General features: G+C 34.3%; 1 protein-coding gene across 2 annotated transcripts in view; it reads right to left on the reverse strand.

Moving 5' to 3' along the window:
• Positions 1–24,226, reverse strand: part of Tnks (tankyrase) — a 207,707-nt gene extending 183,481 nt beyond the window's left edge. For both annotated transcript variants that reach the window (XM_027922696.3, XM_027922695.3), the window contains exons 1-2: positions 23,434–24,226; positions 374–598 (exon numbers count right to left, since the gene is read on the reverse strand). In XM_027922696.3, the coding sequence (XP_027778497.1) occupies positions 374–598; positions 23,434–24,106 (898 nt within the window). In that variant the 5' untranslated portion in view covers positions 24,107–24,226. The remainder of the gene's footprint in view (positions 1–373; positions 599–23,433) is intronic.
• Positions 24,227–24,779: the final 553 nt, after the last annotated feature.

The following is a 24,779-nucleotide window of genomic DNA, read 5'->3' on the forward strand; positions in this document are numbered from 1 at the left end:
TGGTGTAAGGATGGGAAGTTTACAGTCTTTTAATAGCCTATAAATTAATTAAACTTGACGATGGTAATCCATCAAAATTTAGTTCTACACCAGTTGATGTTTGATTTGCATTCGGAGAGCTAATGTTGTGAATTGTGTTCCTAACCAACAACTTTAGATTCCCATCTACTTCCCTTTTGATGGAAAGGAATTCCTCTCAAAGAAGCAATAAATCTTCACCTTTTAGGGGGGAACATTATTTATACCACAGTTTAACAAACACACACACACACACACACACACACATCCCACAACAAACACACAAAGTAAGCCTTCATTTAAAATTGTACTTTAAATTGGACTTACAATTTAGGTATCATCAAATAATACTTACCAATACAGACATCAATTTTCCCTTTAATAGCAGCTTCATGCAGAGGTGTATAGTTCCAGTTATCCCTGGCATTTGGATCAGCTCCTTGGCATAGCAACAGACTCACAACCTCAGCATGGCCAAAAGAACAGGCATTATGAAGTGGAATGAGACCTCCATCATCACGAGCATGTACATTAGCACCCATCTGTAGTAAGTGTTCCACAACATCCTTCCTTCCAAAACCTAAAAAGAATGTGGAAATGTTTTTATACATTAAACCAATTTTGTAAAAAGAGCCAACAAATATGCACTTAAATAGTCTATACTAAAAAAGAGCCAAACAAAATACAAAAAAATATTAGCTCCGTTCAAAAGGATCTTCATTTCACAGAACCAGAACTATGGAAGCTCTTTTAATCACCCACTTATGTAGTTGATTAAAAAAATATTCCTTAATCACTTGGTATGTGGCTGGGCAATTGTGCCAGAAATACCAAAGAATGAGACAAGACTCCTATCCAAAGCACTCACTTTCCTCTCAAGCTTCACAAGGCAAAATTACATGTAGAAAACACATTTCTATATTTTAAAAGGTAAAGATTACTTAAATACTGCCGACAACCAAGGCTAAGATATATCATAATATTCACCATTACATTTTTAGAGAAACTGGAGAGGAATGTAAGTATAACAGAAATAGTCTGGTAACGGGATTCTAAAAAGAAAGATTAAAGACTATGTCAGAATATCTATTATTGAGATAGGAGGGTCAAAATATGTGAAGTAGATGGTTAAGTGAAACTATTCAAGCTTGGATTTACTGACTAAAAATATCACCAGGCAGATAAGTGGGAATACAGGCATTTGAGAATATAGAATCAGAACATCAATAATGAAACAGACTGAATTTGAAGAAACCCCCACCTCTGAAATTTAGAGCAACTTCCTCATGCTGAGAAACTACACTCCCAAGGCCTGACAGGCACCATGCAAGCTGAGAGTGGAGGCCTGTAACACAAGCTAACTAAATCTATGTATGTATATTTCCCTTTTGTCTCACTTCCCTACTTGATCTCCTTTAAAAGCTTCATGGGCCTTCAGAGATTTCAAAGATGAAAGTTTTTGAAATAATAAGTGTCTTCTATTTTCCTTCAAAACTGGCTTTGAATAAAACCTATTTTTCTACCAAGCTGAGTGAAGTACCCTAGCCTCTCCTCAAAAACTACTGCCAGTACTACTGTTGCCTGGTAACAGAAAGAAGCATCAATTTTCAGACAGAAAAGGGGGAAGGGCCAGGCAGAGTCTGAAGCAAATGCTTAGAAAGGTAGAAAACACCAAGCAGGACAAGAATAAAATCAAGGAGCAAAAATGTTAAGTAAAGTTCAGCATAAGGATTTAGTGAGATCAACAAAGAAGTGAAAAAAATGGCCATTTATAATTTTAGAGTAATTTTAGTACAATGATAATATCACAAGCTACACTGCAATGAGATATAAAAGGAAATTGTACTTATTATCATTTTATAAATGATTTTTTCCACCTTATATTTTATTAGGTCTTATTGGCTACATATCACTACCTCCATGCTACTATGTACTAGGTAATGTTGTGAGAAAATGGCACCTTACATAATGAAAGTCATATTCTCCTCCACTTTAATGCATACATTAAATAAATGAGAACCATATGGACAATAGTAAGGAAAAATATTTATTTTAAGATATACGCTCCATGCTATCTATAAAAATTCATTCATTCTAGGAAAGCAAGAAGAAAAAGTCCCTAAGTTAAAGATATGTTTCCACAGACATGAATCATAAAGTCAGAATTAGGTTTTCATGGAAAATATCATTCTAATTAAGCTGCAAATTTTGGGTGAAAGATGTCAATTTTTTATTAGTAAATGGAAGAGCATAAATATAGGATGCAAACTAACGTTAATGTCACAATCCTACTGGGGTTTGCTGGCAGAGCTTTACAGATGTTAGTTCCCTTTGATTCCCCAACTTCCATATCCTTCTTCCCTCTTCCATCACAACCCTGCTCTTCCACTGCACCAAAGACACTTTACTTACCCAGGAAGACAATAACTCTCCTTCCCCATACAGATTTAAAATAAACCTTGAGTGAAAACTTACTTTTCCCTAACTAGTGCACTAATGTTTGAGAACTAAATTCCTTTCTTCAATGATAATCAAATAAATTTTAAACATAGCTTATCAGTTGGCACTTTAAAAAATACTCATTATAATATCCATAAAGCAAAATAGGAAGGTATGTGTTTATTTTTTCTAAAACTTTTAGATCTACAACATAAAATGAAAGTGGTTAGTATTCGGAAGAAGGGGGTGAAGTAGAACTGTGCTCCAACACTGTTGTGATTGTAAACCAGTAAGACACATTTGAAAAAGTAGCAGTTATCATCAGGCTGAAGCAAATATAACCTCTGATTTATCACTTTTCAATCTTTATCATAAAAAAATTCACATATAAACAAAGATTCTGCATCAAGAATATCATAATTACCTACAGGAAATCATGAAAACAATTTAAATGTCCAACAGATGCTTTGTTAAGTAAATGGCTGTTAGATTGGACTTACAATTTAGTATCATCAAATAATAATGTGTCATCCTTAAGTGGGACATTACAGAACACTATGAATGTACTCAATGCCACTGAATTTTACACTTAAAAACAATTAAGATGATATTTTGTTATACACATTTCTACACAATTTTTTTTAAATCACCAAAAAGTACAAACTATATGTAAGAAAAAAGGATGTTATAGAAAAATTTAAAACATACAAAAGTATTTTTTAGGTTAAAGTCTTCAAGAGTAAAAATATATGAAACAAAATACTGGAGAAAAAAATCATACATGTATTTATAAAAACTATAAATGAATAGAAAAAAGACAAAATCACTAGAGTGATTGTGAAATTTTTCTTTACTTTTTTTTTTCTTGTTTTTTTTTTTTTTTGTTTGTTTTTTTGGCATATTCTGAAAGCTAATCCTAGTTGTTATTGCCCTATAAATACTTTCTGTTTATAGCTCATTTTTAAACTGTTTACAGTTTGATCTCATACAAGTTTTAATATATCAATCTTTTCTAACATGATTTGTATCTTCTATACAACCTTTAAGAAATCCTTTCCTATTTCTATCCATTCCTACATTTTCTACTAGATTACATATGCTCCTATACCTACAATGGAGTTACAACCCAATAAACCCATTTTAAGCTGAAAATATTAAGGCAAAAATCCATTTAATATATCTAACCTACAAAACATTCTAGCTTAGCAACACATTAGAAACTACTGAGTAATGGTTTTTTGTCCTTGTGACTATGTGGCTGACTTGGAGCTGCAGCCACTGGCCAGCCACCAGGCGAGAGTATTGTACTTCAAGCCCAGTAAAAAATAAAAACTCAAGAGTTCAAAGATCAGTTTCTACTGATTACTTATAACTTTAGCACCATGCTAAGTCGAAAAACTGCTAAAACAAATCACTAAAAGCTGGGAATCATCTAGACCTTTATAATTCTGCTTTCACATTTAGATCTTTCATCTACCTATACTAGATGTGAATTAGAAATCTAATTTTATTTTCCTTTCTTTTCTCTTTGGTGGGTCAGTTTGTTCATTAAAATAACTTTAAGGAAAGTCTAGATATTAGCAAGGCAAATTTCAATCTACTTTGTTCCTCTTAAATAATTATCTTGATTAATATTGCTATTTTATGTTCCACATGAATATTTTCAAGTTCCGCAAAGAAACTTATGTTTTTATTTGTTGTTTTGCTTTGTTTTTTAAAGTTCAAAGATTCGAATTCTGGAAAGTTGACAAAATTATAACACTGGACTTCCACAAACTCAGGTCTCTGTATCCTTCTATTTTGTTTTTTCTCTGTTAATATCTTGTACATTTGTCAAAAATCATTGGGTATTTTAAGGTATTTGCTCCTATTGGGATGAAGAGGGCAATAATACGTTAGGACAGGGGTCAGAGGAGCTAGTTCACTCCAAGCCTTAGAGTATACAGCAAGGAGTTTCAATTTAAGTAGGGGTTTGTCAGGTAGCCAAATCTGTCCACTAGCTAATGTGGTACCTTTAAAAGAGGAAATGGCAAATGAGGTCAGAAAGATAACTAAGGGCTTGACTATGTAGGGCCTCTGTATCAGGCAGGAACACATTAAGTTCCAATGACAATGCCCAACTAGGGATTCACTTATCTCACACAACTTGTCTAGACATTGACACACCAGGCTCACAACAAGCAGTTTACTAATGAATGATACTAGGAGTCATTTAAGAATCTTTCCACTCTGGCATCCTTATCATATGCAAGCTTTCTTCTACTTGCTTATCACCACATGCTGTTTTCTCCAATCTTGATATCCAGGTTCCCAGGCAAGAAGTGAGAAAGGGTAAAGGAAGAAAAGACTTTCTCTTAAGTCTTTTTATTATTAAGGAAGCAAAAACCTCTCCAAATACTTCTACCTATATCACATTAGCCAAAAATGTTTGTCATCTGTCCACCTTCAAAAACAGGCTGGAAAGCCAAGTCTTTTAAAGTTCCTTGGGAAACAGGGCTGCCTTGAACAAAATCTAGTAGGTTAGTGAAGATGAATTTGGGTGAATGATCAACAGTATCTGCTGCAACTTGGTTAAGCCATGGGTAGAAGTTTGGTTTTCATTATACAGGGCTATTTATAAGGGAAATTACCTGATTCTGTTTAAGTCTTAATCAGCTATGTAAAAAACATACTGGAAAAGATCAGGAGCAAAATCAGAGGCACCAGTTAAGAAAAATTCTGCTTACTTGCCTTAGTCTAGCAAGAGTTAATGATGGCTTGGAATAGTAGTGGTAGCATAGATAAGTCAAAGACCACAGAACTGCAGTAGGTTTTTTTTAAAAACAAGAACGACAGGATCCCAGGATTATAACTTTGGCAAATCAGTTTATGGAGGTATGTTTGGGGAAAATCAAGATAAGCAGGCCAATAAAAAGCTCACCCTAAAAAACTACTCTTCACTAAATATTAAATTAAGTAACATGATTTGTAAATTTCGGCACATTCTTGCCCCTAAAGAATATATAAGAAGCCAAGCACAGTGGCTCACTCCTGTAATACCAGTGGCTCCGGAGGCTGAGGCAGGAGGACTGCGAGTTCAAAGCCAACCTCAGCAACAGTAAGGCACTAAGCAACTCAGTGAGACCCCCGTCTCTAATAAAATACAAAATGGGGCTGGGGATGTGGCTCAGAAGTGGAGTGCCCCTGAGTTCAATCCTTGGTACCCACCCACCCCCAGAAAAGTATAAGAAACAATGACAGTATTCCACAAATTCAAAACTACTTTAAATATATTATGTTGAAAGAATCATGCTGACACTCAGAAAAATCTAAGTTTATAAGATGGCTTAACTGAAAATACTTAACAATTTTCCTTATTCTAATATTAAATAAAAGGTGACAATTAAGGCCATTTAAAAATATTTCAATGTTCACTGTTATCTATTCTTCAGTTCTGAATTTAAAAATACAAAGTTGTTTCACTTATCTTCAGCTTTTAAACTTGCCCAAAATTAAAGCTTCAAAGAAACAACCTTAGCCAATGTTAAATCTTGTAACTCACAACTACAACTACTAAAATTTAATAAAAAGAGAAAAACCTAAGATACTTGGAGTATTTTAAACTGCTGGGTTTTTTTTTTTTTTTTAATGGCTGCAAAGTTACAGCTTAAAGACATTTTCCCCCTAATTGGACTGTCAGCAAAGTTGCAAACACTACATATCATTTGAACTGTTAATCCACTGACCTACCCAATGAGAAAATTTATATCATCTCTCTTATATTCTTCAAAATAATTTTCCTTACATATAAAAAGATCTCATTACTCCCCCCCCAAAAAAACCTCAAATAATAATAAAATGTTTGGAATTGTTTAGGAAAATAACACACACACACACACACACACACACACACACACACGTCATTTTCCTAACATAGATGGGAAAGATAAAAAGACACTTGGTGACAGATGTAATTTGTTCATTATTGCCTTTAAAAACATTAGGAAAAAACTAGAATACAAAGAATTAGAATAGCCCATTCGCTACATATAGTTACCTCTGTATTAAACATTAATTACCAATCCACTTCCATACCAAAAAAAAAAAAAACCTCTAAACAGTGTCAAAATTATTTTCAACGAAACAAAATTCAACTGAGACATTTACACTAGAGTTAAGTTTTTAAATAACATTTCTTTCTAGCCAAATGATTCATCATTCACTAACACTAGAAGTGCCAAATATTTGTGAGCATCTCTAGAGGTCTGCTAAACATAGTAATTTATAATTTTGCCAAATTAAAAATGTGAATAACATCTGTACTTGGCTGGGTACAAAAGGCATCTGCAGAATTTCACAGTGGTATACAGAGCAACAGCCCTATCTTGATTAAGTACCTTCTTTTCTTTACCTTCTAATGTTCTTTAAGGTTTTCAGTTTTATTTCATTTTATGAAATAAAGATATTCTCTAATCTGGGAGTTAGGGAAAGATTTAGGACATATACACTAACAATATTAAGGCTTTTCTATATCCTGGATTCAATTTATACAGTCCAACATTCACAAAATCATAGATAACCCGAAACAGGCTTCTGCTTATTTTATAATAAATGTTCTATGACACACAGAACATTCCACTTAATATTCAAAATCACAATTGCTTCGTTTTCTAATTCGTTACAACAGATATATTAGCTTCTCTGATCATTTGATCAGAAGTCACTTTAAACAAAAGGGAATATATATCACTGTTGTTTTTACATTAACTGTTTAGAAAATAAACTGCAAAATGAGTTTTATTGAGGGTGAATAGATTTATCATTTGTTAAAGGTAGAATCTGACCAATTAAGTTTTTCCATCTTATAAAACACGATTTAGAAAGAAAATTTATGCTTACATGAAAGAGTTAATCAAGTGCATTAAAAAAGACATGCCTTTCCCAAACTCAGTGGAGAAATCACCCAATGGAGAAGCAAAAAAGGTAGGATATGACCCCAGATTCTAGTTTAAAATACCTGGACAGGTGGGTGGGTGGACGGGTGATAAACCAGAAGAAAGCTTTCATTCCTCAACATTGTGACATTTTCCCAAACACTATTGAGGAATATGAAAACAGTACCTCCAGCCCTGTTCCAGACAGGCTTTCATTGCTCTAAATCCAAACCTGTGTAGAACTTTTCCAAAAGGTGTCTGAAAGGGATAAATAGGAGAGAATGAGAGAAGAGATAGGCAAGAGGGAGGATGGGAGGAGAGGAAATACTGTAGAAATAATGACAGAACTTCTCATAATTAAAGAAAGATGTAAAATTTCACAAGGCCATGCATGGGTTTGATCCCCAGCACTATAGAACAAAACAAGCCTTCGGGTTAATAAGAGTTCATGCAGTACCAAACATAACTGAAAGACACATTACACAATATCAAGAAATATCTAAATCCTGCAGAAAGGAAACAGATCAACTTTAAAAAAAAATAAAAGGAATCATTGACTGAAGTCAAACTTCTCAATGTTGAGAAAAAGCTTTTCAATGCTTAACTTCATATCTAGTTAACTATTTACATGTAAGAGTGAAATGAAAACATCAGATGTAAAATCTTGAAGCTGAACATAAAAAGATCTTAGTTGAAAACACTCAAAAATACTTAAGCATGACCAAAAAATCTAATAGTGCATACATGTGCATATTTATCTATGTGTCGTGAATTAACTAAATAAGAATCTATTGCTGTTTCAAGAAACACTAACCAATAAAAACTAATAAATCATTACAACACATGGGTTACCAAGAGTACATAGCAATTCAAACTTAACCAGGTCTGCGTCAGGAAAGCTTCCCTAATGAAGTAATACTGTGAGCTAAGATCTAATGCAGTTAATCAGATAAAAGGATAAAGACAAATATTCCAAAGAGGCCAAGATAAATAGTAGATACAAGAGTAAAGGTTAGAAACATTCTATATTCAAGTACCTTTAAAAAAATTATATATATATATATATATATATATATATATATATATATTTATATGTGTGTGTATGTGTATATATATATATATATATATATATATATATATATATATATTTAGTTGTAGGTGGAAACAATAACTTTATTTTATTTTTATGTGATGCTGAGGATTGAACTCAGTGCCTCATGCAAGTGCTCTACCACTGAGCCTCAGTCCCAGCCCTAAAGTACCTTTTAAAAGAAGTTCAGAATAGTTTAGAGACAGGAATAGAGACTGAAAGAGGCAACAACAAAGAAATCAAACTTTCTGCCACAAGAATCATGAACAAAAACAGTATCACCTTTCAAAACTGAAATTTCAGAACTAAAATTCCTTTATTTTATTTATTTATTTATTTTTGGTCACTGAGAAGACTGTGACCATTCCCCACCAAAGTATCAAATATAAATTTCTGCTATGTGAACTTAGACATAAGTAAAGAAAACTGCAAAAGTAAATATCTATTTGTATCATCTTAGAAACCAAAGAAAAAGTCCAAAAAGATCTGAAATTCTGCTGACAGTTTTCAGTATACCTTCCCTTATTTTCAACACAGACCTGATTGTAGAAGTACTTAATCATTGCAATGTAAGGAGAGAAAAGTTAAAACACAGCACAAAGAAAGAACTCGTAAATAGAAGTCAAAAGAAAAACGATGTCTCCTAATAAAAAAGAAACCCCACCTTTACTTTCATTTTAATGGTTATATTCTTCAATAGATGGTTCAAGGAAACTGGCTTCCTGCTTAGGAAAAAAAAAATTTATTTTTTTTACAGTAGGTAGCAAAAAAAGCTCAAAATATATTAAGATGTAAATGTTAACATGAAACCAGAAAAAAATAGGTAGACATTTACATGATCTCAAGAATAGAAGCAACAGAGAAAAACTAAAGGTAAAAGGATAAAAACAAATATTCCAAAGAGGCTAAGATATATAGTACATGCAAAGGTCAAGGTTAGAAACACTATATATTCAAGTACCTTTAAAAAAAAAATTAAAGGCAATACATTTGGAAGTTTATAGATAAAATTAAAACAAGCAAGAAAAATATTTGCAATGATTGTAATAAAACACCGAAAGGCAAAAGAAAAAAATTAGTTAATTCACAAAAAAAGGAAATACCACTTATTTTTAAAAAGCAAAAATCAATAAGCTGAGAAATAAAGAAATGCAAATTAAAACACGAATACCATTTTTTAAACTAAGAAGTTAAATGAAACTGGAGTTGTAGCTTAATGGTAGAGCGCTGGCCTAGCACATAAAAGGCATGGATTCGATCCTTAGCACCACATAAAAATAAACAAAATAAAGGCATTGTGTCCATCTACAATTAAAAAATATGTATTTAGAAAAAAGCTAAGAAATGTGCTTTAAATGTTGATGTTCAGAGACCTACAAAAGTATTTGTAGGACCACTATTCATAATAGCCAACACACAGAAACTATGCAAATGTTCAAGAAAAATGGGTAAGTAGTATGTTCACACAACGGAATTCTATACAAGGAAAATAAACTACATGATAGCTGAATTTCACACAAAACAGAATCAATTATATAATACCACTTATATATCATGTTCAAAAACAGACTAACATTCACTGAAAGATGGTAAAGGGCTAGTGACCCAGAAGACCCAAAAGTAGGAGGTTGTGGGTGGCTAATAATGTTCTGATTCTTGACCTGCGTACTAGTTACCTAGTCATATTCACTTTTAAAAATTCACCTTACTGTACATTTTGAATTGTGCACACTTCTGTGTATATGCTGTATTTCAAAAAAGAAACCATGGGGCTGGGGATGTGGCTCAAGCGGTAGCGCGCTCGCCTGGCATGCGTGCGGCCCGGGTTCGATCCTCAGCACCACATACAAACAAAGATGTTGTGTCTGCCGAAAACTAAAAAATAAATATTAAAATTCTGTCTCTCTCTCTCTCTCTCTCTCAAAAAAAAAGAAACCATGAAACTATGGCTGATATGGCCAAGGATATGTCAGGAATATAACCTAGTAGAACCTTTTAGGAAGCAAGTTTAGGAACACCCTATCTACATGCAAAAATCTCTCTAGGTTTATATGTAGAGCATGGTCTTAAAACTTTAGCAGTTACATTTCAGTTCATTTCATAATCTCAGAACACCTATAACAATTTCAGGAACACCAAGCAAGTTTTTCTTGATATAAAAACCACTTCACAGGCTTATGAGTAGTGAGTAACAACTGTCAAAATACTTTCTAATTCATAAACATCTGTATAACTAAGAAATCTTTTTTTTAAAGAGAGAGAGAGAGAGAGAGAATTTTAATATTTATTTATTTATTTATTTTAGTTTTTCAGCAGACACAACATTTGTTTGTATGTGGTGTTGAGGATCGAACCCGCATGCATGCCAGGTGAGCACGCTACTGCTTCAGCCACATCCCCAGCCCCAACTTAGAAATCTTAACTGAGTTCCATGTTTCCTCAAGCAATAACTCTCAACCTTGCCTGCACATGAAAATTAGCTGGAGATTTTAAAAGAACAAAGCCCTACCCTTCTACTCTAGTGATTTAATTGGTTCTGGGTTAAGAATAATTGCTCTTAGAGTATCAGCATCACCTGGGACCTGTTAAAAATACAAACTCTCAGGCTCACTCCAGACCCACTGGAAGAGAAATTCTGAGGGAGGGTGCTGCCCAGCAACCTGTGTTTTAACAAGCCCTCCAGGTGATTCCAATGCAGTTTGAGAATCATGGTTATAGGGAATATGTAAAAATTCACACACTTAAAACTCAAAAAGATCAGAAATCAGAAGTGCTAACCACCAAAAAACGGTTTCTTCACTTTTTTCCAAATCTACTACAGAGGGAAAAAGTTGCAGGTCCAAGGAATGAAACAGCTGCCACATATCCTTGGCCATAACAGCCATAGTTTCATAGTTCATTTGTTCAAATATTTATAGAGCACCTACTATGAGCAATTCACAGATATTGAAATTCTCATATATCCCAAATTTATCTGCTTTCATAAAATTCCAATACAATAACAGTTACAACTTTCTATTGTTAATTTTTTGTGAGCACCATTATTGGGGGGGAAGCAAATTTCTAATATCTTGCCCTAAAAATTAGCTCAAAAGAAATTCTTTCCCAAACAAAAATATTTCCCTGCAAAGAAGAAAAGCATAACCTGGCATCCCAAAACATTTTTAAAAAAATAGTTAACATGTTTTCATGAACTGCAATACCAGGTCATTTCATTAAAAAAAAAAAAATAGAGAAAAAAAAAAAAAGAAAGATGATAACAACCCAAGCATTTGGAAAAGGAGGGTACAACTTATTAACAGGATGGATGAGAATGTCAAAACAGTTCCCATGGTTGCAGAATATATCAAAATGAGGGCCTCTGGGCTTTTAAGTATTTTCTTATACATATCATAGCTTTTCAAAAGTATTATGGATAACTAGGCATCAGGAGGTTTCATTAATTTTTAAACTGTAACTAACACAGAAACTATAGTGTTAAAGTGTTTTCGTCAATCAGTAAATTCAAACCAGCTTTTTACCAGTTAGGACTTGTAGTTAATAGAAATCATCTGCTAACTACCAAAGGTTTCTTCACTTTTTTCCAAATCTACTATAGAGGGAAAAAGTTGCAGGTCCAAGGAATGAAATAGCTGCCACCAAAGAGCAGTTTAAGTTTGTTACATGGAAAAAGGCACTTTATTTCTGCTTTTCCAATAATTTAAAAGAAAGAAGTTCATTTGTTAAAACTGAATAAGGAGCTGACACACTCCAAAAAACAGCCTCCAAAAAGTAAATAGATAAAAAACAGTTTAAGCTCATCCTGATTTAATTCTATAAAACACATACCTGAACAAACAGGCAAAACAAGTTCCACAAAAGAACCCAACAACTAACCGTGGGGAAGAGCAATCTTGGAAATCTGATGAAACCTGAGGAACACTCAAATACAAAACTCTCAGAAGTGTCCTCAATTACTTGAAATCAAAACGAAAAAAATTAGACCCATATTTAGTTATTCTGAGCACCCAGGCTTTAGCAGAAAGCCCTAAGAAACTCACCCTACCCAATTCTTTTTAAAGAATGCAGTGTTTTATATTAAAAACACTGGACTAAAAATCCATTTCTAGGTGTTTCTTTCTTGTACACATTTTATTTTTCAGTAAGCAAAGTTCCATAAGGGAAGGTTTCAGCTAGTTCTTACACACACCCTATACATCTAAACTAACCCTACTCAATTTCTTATTATGAATCCACATAAATGAGGGGTATCTTAGCCCATTTTCTGCTGCTATAATAGAATACAATTATAAACAATGAAAAATTATAAACAACAGAAATTTGTTTGGCTCACAGTTTTGGGAGCTGGAAACTCTGAGATCAAGTCAAGGGGTCTGCATCTAGTCAAGGACAGGGTAGGGCAAGCAAATAGGCATGCACACAAGGCAGAGCAGAAACTTGAGGAACTCATCATTTTTATTAGGAACCCACTCCCACGACAGAAGCGTGAAAGTACTCCTAATACTGTTATAATGGCAATTAAACTTAAGTTTTGGAGAGGACATTCAAACTAGTTCCTGGCTCCCAGGCTCAAACTTGGGCTTCCTCCCCTCTCCTCCCTTCTCTGGCTATATCCTAACTTCCTGAGCTGATCTGTCAGAAGAATACAAGTACCCTGACATAAGGAGAAAATAAAGCGGCACCCATCTCTGAAATTACTGCATATTTTATAACCAACGATCTAAGACTGTTTTGTCTACGAAACAAAAGGAGACTATTAAATACATAAATGTGTATTCACCACAAAATTTTGGCAGATTTTAAGCCAAAATTGTGGCAAAAATAAGTGGGATAAGTGCGATGTGACCATTATGTGAAGGTTCAAAAAAAAAAAAAACTTGTGCTAGTATTACTTAAAAATCATTTATTACAAAACTGTCTTCGGTATATGATCAGGATGCACCAAGTACTCATGATTCATTTTCTCCCTCACTTTATCACAAAACTAATGATTTTATTGCAAAAGCAAATCCTAAAATAAAATATATTTTCTCAGAATAATTTACAATCCTTGATTGCTTTTCTGGGTTCTCAGTTTAAGATTCTATTTTTTAACACATTGATTCTTGCAACATGGCCCTTCATGATATGCTTTCTATCCTTCAATGTATTTCTATGGCCTCTTAACTTAAAAAATTACTTTCCCGTCTGGAAAGAACATAACGTCTGTGACCTTATTCAATTTGTTGGGAGAAGGGGATGCCCTAGGAGAGAAAAGCAGGCACATGTTTGGACTAGATTTACCACAAGGACTTCTATGTAATAGGAAGGTGATGTTTCTTATTTTAAGTGCAATTACTCTAAGAGATGATCTTACTATAAACCTTACTGTGAAACCTCATCTATTTTAGGCCAGAGTGCATATTCAACATGAGAAAAAAGATAAGGGGAGTTACTCCCAACATCTCAAACCCTTATTTGTATCCTTGTAATTATTATGAAATTAATATCTGTAAAAACAAGCAGTGGAAAAAATTAAAGTCAAATCTATGCAAAGCTCTTAGAAGAATGTGAGCAAAATAATATCCCTACACACCATTAATATCTACCAAAAGAAAATGCCCACAGGACAGACAAAAATTATTAGTTATTTCAATACTAGTAAAAGATAATATAAAAATGCTACAACATATGAAAAAATAGCATGTGTGAATCAGAAAGATGACCAATTCAGGAAATAATTCAAAAGCAAAATAAATAAATAAAGCTATTTCAAGAAGAAAAAACTAAACTAAAAAACTAAAGAAGTTACTTTGCCCTGCTTTATTCTCATACTTTATTCTCACACTTTGCAAAAGGGAAAAAAATATCATAGACAATGCCTTATAACTGGGGTCAGTAAACTATAACACATACATCAAATCCGGCCCATCATTTGTTTCTGTAAATAAAGTTTTACTGGAATACAATCACATTTATTCATTTATATATTATCTATGGATATTTTTATGGTACAAAGGCAAAGCTGAGTTGCAGTGACAAAGGCCAAATTGCCCACAAAGCCTAATATTTACCGCCTGACTATTTGCATGAAGTTTCTTAACTCCTGCCTTAAAGAGAAATAAAAGGGAGAAAAAAACATGTTTTTAACTTTAAAAAAAAAGTATTAAAAAAAAGATTCAAAGCAAATGATCACAATCAGGGGCTGGAGATGGGGCAGAATGAGCTATTTTCTTTAATAGGCACAGAGTTCATATTTAGAATGACAAAAAAATTCTGAAAATGGATAGAGTGGTGACTGTATAACATGGTGAATGTACTTAATGTTCTCAATTTATACACTTAAAATGGTTATACACTTAGAAATAGTTAAAATAAATTTTATGTTTTGTATATTTTCACACACACACAAAAAAAAGCAAGTGACAAATTTAGAAAACAAAGCTTCAATATGCCTAAAAGGGGGAAAAAACAAAAATTAAAAAGTATTTGAGAAACTTTTCTGAAAGAAAAGGTCTGAAACTATGGAAAGAAAAGATACACCATGAACCTGAGCAAACAGCAATCTCATCTAAAGGGGCTAACACCAAGACATACTCCAATAGAATCACTGGACTTCAATAAAAAATGTCTTTGGACATCCAGGGAAAAACAACCAAGAGAAAGAAAATCAACTTATTATCATACCATCAACATTAATAGCTTTGACTAAAAGAAAATGGAATAACATTTAAAATAATCAGGAAAGAAAACAAAAACCAAAGATTAAGGTAACAGCTAACTATTAGTAACTTAAAATTATTTTCAGAGAATCTATTTCCAGGACACTTTCCTGAGTAAACTATGATAAAGATAAGTGACAAACCACCAAAATGATTAGCGACATCAAATAACTTGTTACATCAAATAACTAGCAGTGATTTAAAACAGAAATAAAGTAGTAACTATAAAATAATGATTTCAGGTATTTAGACTATATAATAAATCACTGCAAAATTTAGTGGCTGAACATAACAATAACCACATATGTCTGATGACATCCTGAGTGTTAACCAAGCTCAGTCACTGAAGGCTAGGTGAGGCTGGAGTATCCAAGGTGGCTCACTCCCTCAGCTAGCCGTGAATACTGGCTGAGAGCTTCAATGGGCCAGTCTTCCTTCTCCACCCCATCTTTCTTAAAACATGGAGACTGGGCTTCAAAACTGAATCTTCCCAATACACAAAAGTAAAAATTTCAAATCTCTGAAAGCTCAAATATTACATAGCATAACTTCAGCCACATTACGCTCATCCCAGCAAGTCACAAGACCAACTCAAATACAGAGGAAATAGCTCTTCCTCCTGATGAATGGTGCAGCATACACACAAAACTGAGAATCCTAATTGGAAAATTCAAATTCCAAAACATGATACTACAAAAATTCCACACCATCACTCTTTGTTTCATGCACAAAATTATTAAAAATACTATATAAAATTACCCTCAGGCTATGTATACAAAGTATATATAAAACACAAATGAATTTTCTTGTTGGGGTTTGGGTCCTATCCCTAAGAGATTTCATTACATACATGCAAATATTTCAAAATCTTAGAAAACCCATAATCTGAAACCCTCTGCTCTCAAATATTTCAGATAAGGAACAGTCAATATGTACATCAAGGGGAAGAATATATGACAGCCACATTTGAGGACTATTACACATATATATTTGCGAACTAAAAATATGACTAAATTTGTTAGAGAAAGTATGTAACGGTTACATCCTCTTAAAATTTAGCAAAAGTAAAGGAGCATATGCAACTTTTTAACTATTTGCAGTAAGCATTTTGGTGACTATTATTATTTTGAGTCTGTGCATAGTATAGAATTAAGCAAATAAGTAATTATGTAGTATTCTATAATAGCTAGACTCTTGGAAATCAGAAGAAATGGTGCACCTATGGAAAAGAGAAGTCGTTAAGTAAAACCCAGTAGTTCTGAATTTGAATTGAAAATGTCAATATTAGCTAATAGGGTAGATTAAGAAAGACAAACTGTCAGAATGTTTAAAAACACAACACCCAAATATATACTATCTACAACAGATACACTTTATGAAGACCAAGACAGATTGAAAGTAAATGACTGAAAAAATGTACCATGCTTAGCTTATTATAGTAAGCTAAGAAAGCTGAAGTATATTCACATATGATAAAGAAGTCTTAAGAAAAAAGAATATTACTGGAGGTAAAATGTAACATTTCATGATAATTCAAAATATGAAGGTCAAATCTTCAGGAAGTTATATATTAAATGGACTGAATGTGTGTGTGTGTTCTCTCAAAATCCATATGTTGAAATTTTAACCACCAGTGTGAAAGTATTAGGAGGTGGATCTTTGGGAGGTAATTAGATCATTAGAGTGGAGCCTTCATAAATGGAACTAGTGCCTTTTTAAGAAGACACATGAGAATGTTCTCTTTCTTTGCCTCAACCATATGAGGGTACAATAAGAAGCCCAAAATCTGCAACACAGAAGACAGCCCTCACTAGATTCCATCCCTGCTGGCACACTTATCTTAGTCTTCCTGCCTCCAGAATTATGATAAATAATTTTTTGTTGTTTATAAGCCATTCAGACTATTATACTTTTATAGCAGCCTGATTTGACTAAAACAACATATAGTCATAAATGTTTATGTATCTACTAACAGAGCTTAAAAATATAAAGTTGGGCCTGGGGTGTAGCTTAATGATAGAGTGATGGTCTAGCCTGTGCAAGGCCATGGATTTAATCCCCAGCACTGGGGGGAAGAGGGAGAAATATATAGATATAGATAGATACAATCAAAGACAAAAATAGACAATATTAGTATTATAGTTGGAGAGCTTAGCAAATGATACCAATGGACCAATGGACAAAAACATCAGTAAAGACATGAGATCAAAACAACACTATCAACTACCTCATTTTAATTGATATTTACATAACACTAGAACCAACAACTGCATAATGCATAATCTTTTCAAAAGCATTCACCAAGACAGATCAAATGGTGACCCAAAGAACAAAAGCCTCAATAAATCTGAATGGTCTAAAATCATATAGGATATGCCCTTCTTATTTCAGTAAAATTAAATTAGAAATCAATAATAAGATATCTAGGAAATACCAACAATTTAGAAATTAAACAACACATTGCTAGCCAGGACCTAGGCACATACCTAGAATCCTAGAGAGGCTTGAGGCAGGAGGTTTGCAAGTTCCAAGCCTGCCTCAGTAATTTAGAAGACCCTCAACAACTTAGACCCTGTCAAGACAAAAAAATAAAAAGGGATGCGGATGTATCTCGGCCGTAAAAGTTCCCCTGGGTTCAATCCCTAGTACCCAAAACAAACAAAAAACTGACCCTTATTGCTAAATAACTCCTGGATCAGGGAGAAAACACAAATGGAATAAGAAAACATTTCAAGCTGAATGATAATGAAAATACTACATATTAAAATCTGTGTAATTTGCCGCACAGTGGCACACACCTGTAATCCCAGTGGCTCAGGAGGCTGAGACAGGAGGATCGAGAGTTCAAAGCCAGCCTTAGCAATGGTGAGACACTAAGCAACTCAGTGAGACCCTGTCTCTAAATAAAATACAAAATAGGGCTGGGGATGTGGCTCAGTGGTCTAGTGCCTCTGGGCTCAATCCCTGGTACCCAAAAATATATAAATAAATAATCTGTGGAATTCATCTAAAACAGTAATTAAAAAGAAATTTATACTTTACTTTCTTAAGAAAAGTCAAGTCTAAAAACTAATAATCTTCAGTTAGTTGTTTTAGAGTAATCTATGAAATGAGAAACAAGGTAATGTGGAAGGCAGCTTCTAAGATGATTCCCAGTGATCTCCAACTCTTGGTATAAAGTCAAAAGCTTCATATGATGTTTTGCTCAACAATGATCACAACCATTAACTGCGGTCCTATAAAATTACAATGGAGTCAACAAATTCCGTCATCTAGTGACCTCACAGCCATTGTAATGTTTAGTGTAACACGTTACTCCAATGTTTGTGGTGATGGTACAAACCTACAGCAAAATCATATAAAACTGGAGCACATACAATTATGTACAGTACATAATACTTGATAATGATAATAAAAGACTATTATTGGTTTATGTATTTACAATATTATGCTTTTTATTATTATTTTAGAGTGTACTCCTACTTATTAAAAAGAAATCAACCGTAAAACTGCCTCAGGCAGGTCCTTCGGGAGGCATTCCAGAAGAAAACATTGTTATCATAGAGGATGACAGCTCCATGTGTGTTACACTCCTGAGGACCTTCCAGTGGGTCAAAATATGGAGGTGGGTGACAGTGATGATTCTGACCCAGTGTAGGCTAGGCTAATTAATGTGTATGTTTGTGTCTTGATTTTTTAACAAAAAAAGTTTCAAAAGTAAAAAAATAAAATTAAAAAATAACAGAAATATAAGTTCTAAAATAGAAAAAAGCTTATAGAGTGAGAATGTAAAGAATGAAAATATTTTTGAACACTTGTACAAAGTGTTTATGTTTTAAGCTAAGTGTTATTACAAAAGAATCAGAAGTTTTAAAAATTTAAAATTTATGAAATAAAAAAATAAACTAAGGTCAACTCACCATTAGAAAATATTTTTGGTAAATTTAATGTAGTCCTAAGTGTACATGTTTATACAATCTACAGTAGCATACAATAATTTCTAGGCCTTCACATTCACTCACTGTTCACTCACAACTCACTCAGAGTAACTTCCAGTCCTACAACCTCCATTCACGTATACATGCCCTACACAGGTATACCAATTGTTTAAAATCTTTTATATGGTATTTTTACTACTCTTTTTCTGTTTAAATACACAAATACCTACCATTGTATCATAACTGTTTACATAATGTAATCAGTACATTAACATGCTCTACAGGTTTGTAGCAGAGGAGCAATACACTATACCATACGGCCTAGGTGTATATGGGCTATATAATCTAGTTATATAATTATATAATATAATCTATATAATTGACATGCATTAAAAAAATATGCTAGAGGAACTTTGAAGCAGATAATATTAACAGAAATTACGCAGTATTACAATTTATGTAAGCATTCCTCTATTGTTTAAAAGTCTATTCATTATTCTTTGGACAATTTGCTTCTAAACAGTGATTTTAAGACAAAAGAAACATTTGCTCTTTCTAACTAGAAGTTCTATGGGAACTTTTATTTTAAAGGTGGGGGTTTTGTGGGGGTTTTTGTTTGTTTGTCTTATTTTTTTTTTTTTATACCAGGGATTGAACCCAGGGGCCCTAAACCACAGAGTCACATCCCCAGGCCAGTCACATCCCCAGGCCATTTTTTAATTTTTAATTTTGAGACAGGATCTCTTTAAATGGCTCAGGGCCTCAGGAAGTTACCAAGCGAGGCTGGAGTTGAGCTTGTGATCCTCCTGCCTTAGTCTCCTATAAAAAGAGATATCTTAAGGAAATATTAAGGTTTTAAGATAACACTAAGTAAAAGATAATCTAGTTTGTAAACAACAATTTGAAGTCTAAGAAGATATTTCTTAGTTTATGAAACTAATTCCTTTTAGTACCAAAGTAGACCCTTCTTAAACCATGAGGCAAGACATTTACTTGGAAGTACAACCAAGGACAACTGGTACAATTAAAAGTACAAAAAGATTCCCACTCCAGGACTGAAGCAGAAACCTTACTTCAAAATGTCTTTAGAATCCAATGCTTTGTTAAAACCTTAAAGAATAAAACAAAACCTCAACTTTTCTACAAAAATAGATCTTGTCAGAATTATACTGGTCCCTTCACAAAAATGTTACTATTAGGAACTGAATTAAGATGATATTGCTATAAATTGGTCCTATTTATGAAGATCTTTTAGTGTTGTAGTGCTGACAACAGAATGTCAGCGTCGAAGACCTTATCTATAGAAAAGTTAACTTTAGTTAACAGTTAAAAAAAAGATCATTAGGAAGATTAGAAATAGCATTCTGAAAGTCATTTGAAACAGTATTTTGAGAACTGACATCAACAAGGAAAAATGAAGATTACGTTCTAATTGTGGCCAGGACAAGTCTATTATTAATTCTATTGCTAGAAAGAATGTAAGAATATGATTAGTATTCTTATAGCAATATAAGTGAAATCATAAGTACTATTTATATATGGCTTAATACTGTGCCTGAGGTTGTTAAATGGTTTCATTTCATGCTACAGAACTGTAAATTCATTTTTAAATAGAAATAAAGGCATTGTTTATTATTCCTTCCATCATTTGCTTGGCTAGCTTGGGCTTAACCTTTGAATTCCTTTAAAAAAGAAAAAAAAAACTCCTTATCTAGAAAGACTTCTTAACTGTTCCAAACCCAGAATAACAGCCCTATCACACACTCCAAAAGAGAGCATTCTGTTCTTTTCCTATCACTCTAGGTAACACACTTCATAGTTTTGTTAATTGTTTTTCTTTAGACTTTCCCAGTACACTGGAAGCTCCATAAGAGTAAGGACTATCTGCTACTCCAAAATTGTGCCAGTATTTAATACCTGACCGATAAGTAATAAAATATTTATGAAACAAATGAACTACAACTTTTCCACCCAAGGGACTTTACCAACTTCCTATCTTTAAAATATTTATTTCATTGACTACCATATTCATCAACTACCATAATAACCAACTAATAGTTAACAAAAAATTACTTTTAACTACTTGACCTATACCTGAGGGAAACTACATTGAAAAAAGCTTTAATGTTATCCTAGAAACAGAGAAGTAAAGGAAATTGACTCAAGGATGTTATATTTTTATATCACGAATATATCATGAATTTTATTGTTATTATTTTCTGTTATCCACAACTGAACTATAACCTTTTTTTTCTAAAAACTCAATTCTAGGTTAAACTATTACTTAATTACAAAGCTGTTTTATTGTTTGTATTCTAGATTACCTAGGAATATATAAACCTCAAAAGCAGAATTAAAAATAACTTGCGGCAAATAGATGAGGTGTGATTTGGAAGACACTTGATGAGTAAATTAATACATAAATAAATATAACTAATTATAATTTGTTAGTGATTACTTATAAAGAGTTATTGTAAAAAATGACAAGACTTATGAAACACTATTTTAAAATAGATTTAGAATAAGTTGCAAAAGTAAACAATCTTGGCTGATTTATAAAATCAAACTTAGATCTTTCAATCAGCTTAAAGAAAAGAAATGCTATCTAAAATATGTAAGACCCTTGAGTGAACATCTAGTTAGATGAAAGCCTATTTATGACTTAATTCACTATATTCCTAACAGTAATGTCTGTATATTAAGAATGGATGCACTGACCTAAAAATGATTTTCTGTGTTTCTCATACCACTCACTGGTCAAGATCCTAAATGGATCTTTGGCTTAAAATGAGATGAGTTATGATAAAAATATCCAAGTACCACACTTGTGTATGGAAAAGTATAGTGTCCTGAGATTTTTATTCCATTTTGTTGGAGTGTGACTATGTAAAATGTATTTCTAAGTATGGCTACAATAAAAAATATATATATATATATGAAATCTATCCTTGTCTATAAACCCCCAATTACTTTTCCCTCAAAACACTGCAAAAATCAGAAACTCTGCACTGCAATTACTCACCAAAATGAAATGTTACCCAGGAATAGGTTATGATAGTGTAAGCTTGATATCACAAGCTCTAAAATCAAACTGCTTGAATGAAAATTTCACTACTTCTTGAATGAATCAGGACTTTATTTAAACAATCTGTGCCTCACTTGTATCATCTGTAAAATTAGGATAATATCTACTGAGCTGCAATTAAAATAAATACAAATTCCAAACACAGTTTTACTATTAACATCCAAATGAAGGAGTGATGTGACATACATTACAAATGTAGAAAGAAACTTATTAGAGGGTACCTTTGGTGTTACTTTGAAGTGTGTGGGTGGGTAGGAGTGCCTACCTTGTATCTTTCTGTCCTACTTGAATTTTATAAGATATATAAAGTACTTCTAATGTAATGTTTCTAATGCATATAACTTTATTACCTTTATTTTTGAAAATATCAATAGAAAGTATCTGAGCAGTGAGACTGTTATCTGTTATCCTGTTTTGTCTTACATTTCTCTGTTTAACAAAAATAATAAAGTGTTTCGAAAAGAAAATAGTCAACTACTTTCTAAAAATAAATAAATAAGCAATGGTTTAAAAAAAAAAAAAAAGTGTGAGGTCCAGAGTTAGGAGTTTGCAGATTTTTCTTATTTTACTTATCCAATCTTACTATATCATTTCTGCCCATGAGTAAACTGAGGCAACTGAGTCTTTTACACGACTAACAGCGGTATCCACAAGTTCAAAGCCTGTATTTCTTCTAAATTGACGTAATGCAGTCAAATATTATTCTCCCAGTTGTTTCATACTGACGTATTTTGGTCTTCCTAACTGAACTGTAAACTTCTTAAAAGGTTTAAGAGTTTAAAGGTTCCAGAAGCTCCACTGAAGGTTACTAAGACTATGATACATCCTTAAACACTTGTTGAGTTACATCAAACTTCGGGTATCGACTCTCCTCGAGGAACATAACCCTGTTGTAAAAACACAATAAACTAGCACACGCTCTAAAGCCAAATCTAACTTTATCCTACATTCTCAGAACTGAAAATGTTTAAGAATATGCATATCCAGAGATTACGCTACAGGAGTTTTGGAATAAGTACAAGTATCATCACTATGCAAACACTAAAGAATGGATTCACACATCCCATTTCCACGCCGCCGTCCCCCAGACTCAACCTAAAGAAAGGAAACTCTAGTCTTCTGGTAAGGTATTAAAGAACCATAACCACGCCCACATCTTGTTTCAACTTAATAACCTGTTTTCTTTCTCTAATCGGACCACCGACCCCTCAAGTCCAAACCTGTAATAAACAATTCAAAAGTGTCTGACCTGCAGCGAAGTGCAGGGGAGAAGACTTCCGGCCGGCCATGTCCTTTGCATTTACGTTTGCCGCGTCCACCAGCCTCTTTACCCGGGACACGTCCCCATTGCGACAGGCCTCCAGTAGTTCCCGTAGGGCCCCGCTCACTGCTGGGACCCCTGTCCCAGCTGCCGCTGCCCCAGGCCCCAAAGCTGCAGTGGAACTAACTCCGGACGCGTCGGGGCTCTCAGCCAAGCTTGATCCAGGGGAGGATGGAGAGGAAGATGAGGAAGACGTCGGGGAAGAAGAGGACGACGGAGAATTGTTACTGCCACCGCCGGCTGGGTTGGGAGCGACCCCGACGGCAGATGATGCAGAAGCCGCCGGGACCACGGTAGTTGCGGCGACGGTACAAATTGTGCTGGTGGTATTGCAACAGCTGGTACTCTCAACCGGGTCCGGGGATCTGGGCCTGTCGGGCGGATCCCGACTGCCATCCCCCTCCGGCAGTGCTAGGCCGTGCCGCGGGGAGGCGAAGGGGGCCAGACCACCGGCTGTGGGGGAGGCTGGGGTGGTCCCCGGAGCCAGGCCGGGACTGAGAGGTGGGGGAGGTGGCGGCGGCGGCGCCGAAGCCCCTGGGGCGGGCTGGAGCTGTTGTTGATGATGGTGGTGATGATGCTGAGAGCGACGCGACGCCGCCATCTTCGGACTCCCCCAGCACTGTCACTGCGGCAACGGCCCCACCACCCGCCCTCACTTCCGACTTCTGGGCCAATCAACATCCGGCACACAGGAAATGATTCTAGACTCTGTGGGCGGAGTCAAAGAGAAGGAGGGAAGTATTGGAAGCTCAGGGAACAACCAACGAAGGGGGCGTGGCTCTGTGGCTGAGGGGCGGGCTTTGTGACGCCCTGGCGGGCCGGCTGAAGAGATTTGAATGCTGGAACCAACATCTGCCAAAGTGCAAAAGAAACTTCCTGCGTTTCCCACTTTCAGCCTACCTTCGTTTCTTGCTCCGATTGGTTCCCAAATACTCAATTATAATTAACTCATTGGAAATTTTTAAAAATTTAACCTATTTTTTCCAGCTATCTCCTTTGATCTCTTGTTCCTGTCATACAAATTTTCTCATTCTATGTATATATTTTGTTAAACCCCCAATTCAAAAGTGTCTGGATTACCAGGATTGTAAATCATTCCTCTCATTCCACGTCCCTCTCCCCTCCCAAATTCAGATAAAAATCTGACTGCTATCACGCACCTTTCAGATGCTATTTTCAACTAATTTTTTTTTCCTCTCCCTTTAAAATGCTTGTTTTGTCAGCAAAAGGAATGTGCCATACAGGTGCAGTGGCACACGCCTGTAGTCACAGCT

The sequence above is a fragment of the Marmota flaviventris genome, chromosome 3, assembly GCF_047511675.1.
Source record: "Marmota flaviventris isolate mMarFla1 chromosome 3, mMarFla1.hap1, whole genome shotgun sequence".
NCBI classification, from domain to species: Eukaryota; Metazoa; Chordata; class Mammalia; order Rodentia; family Sciuridae; genus Marmota; species Marmota flaviventris.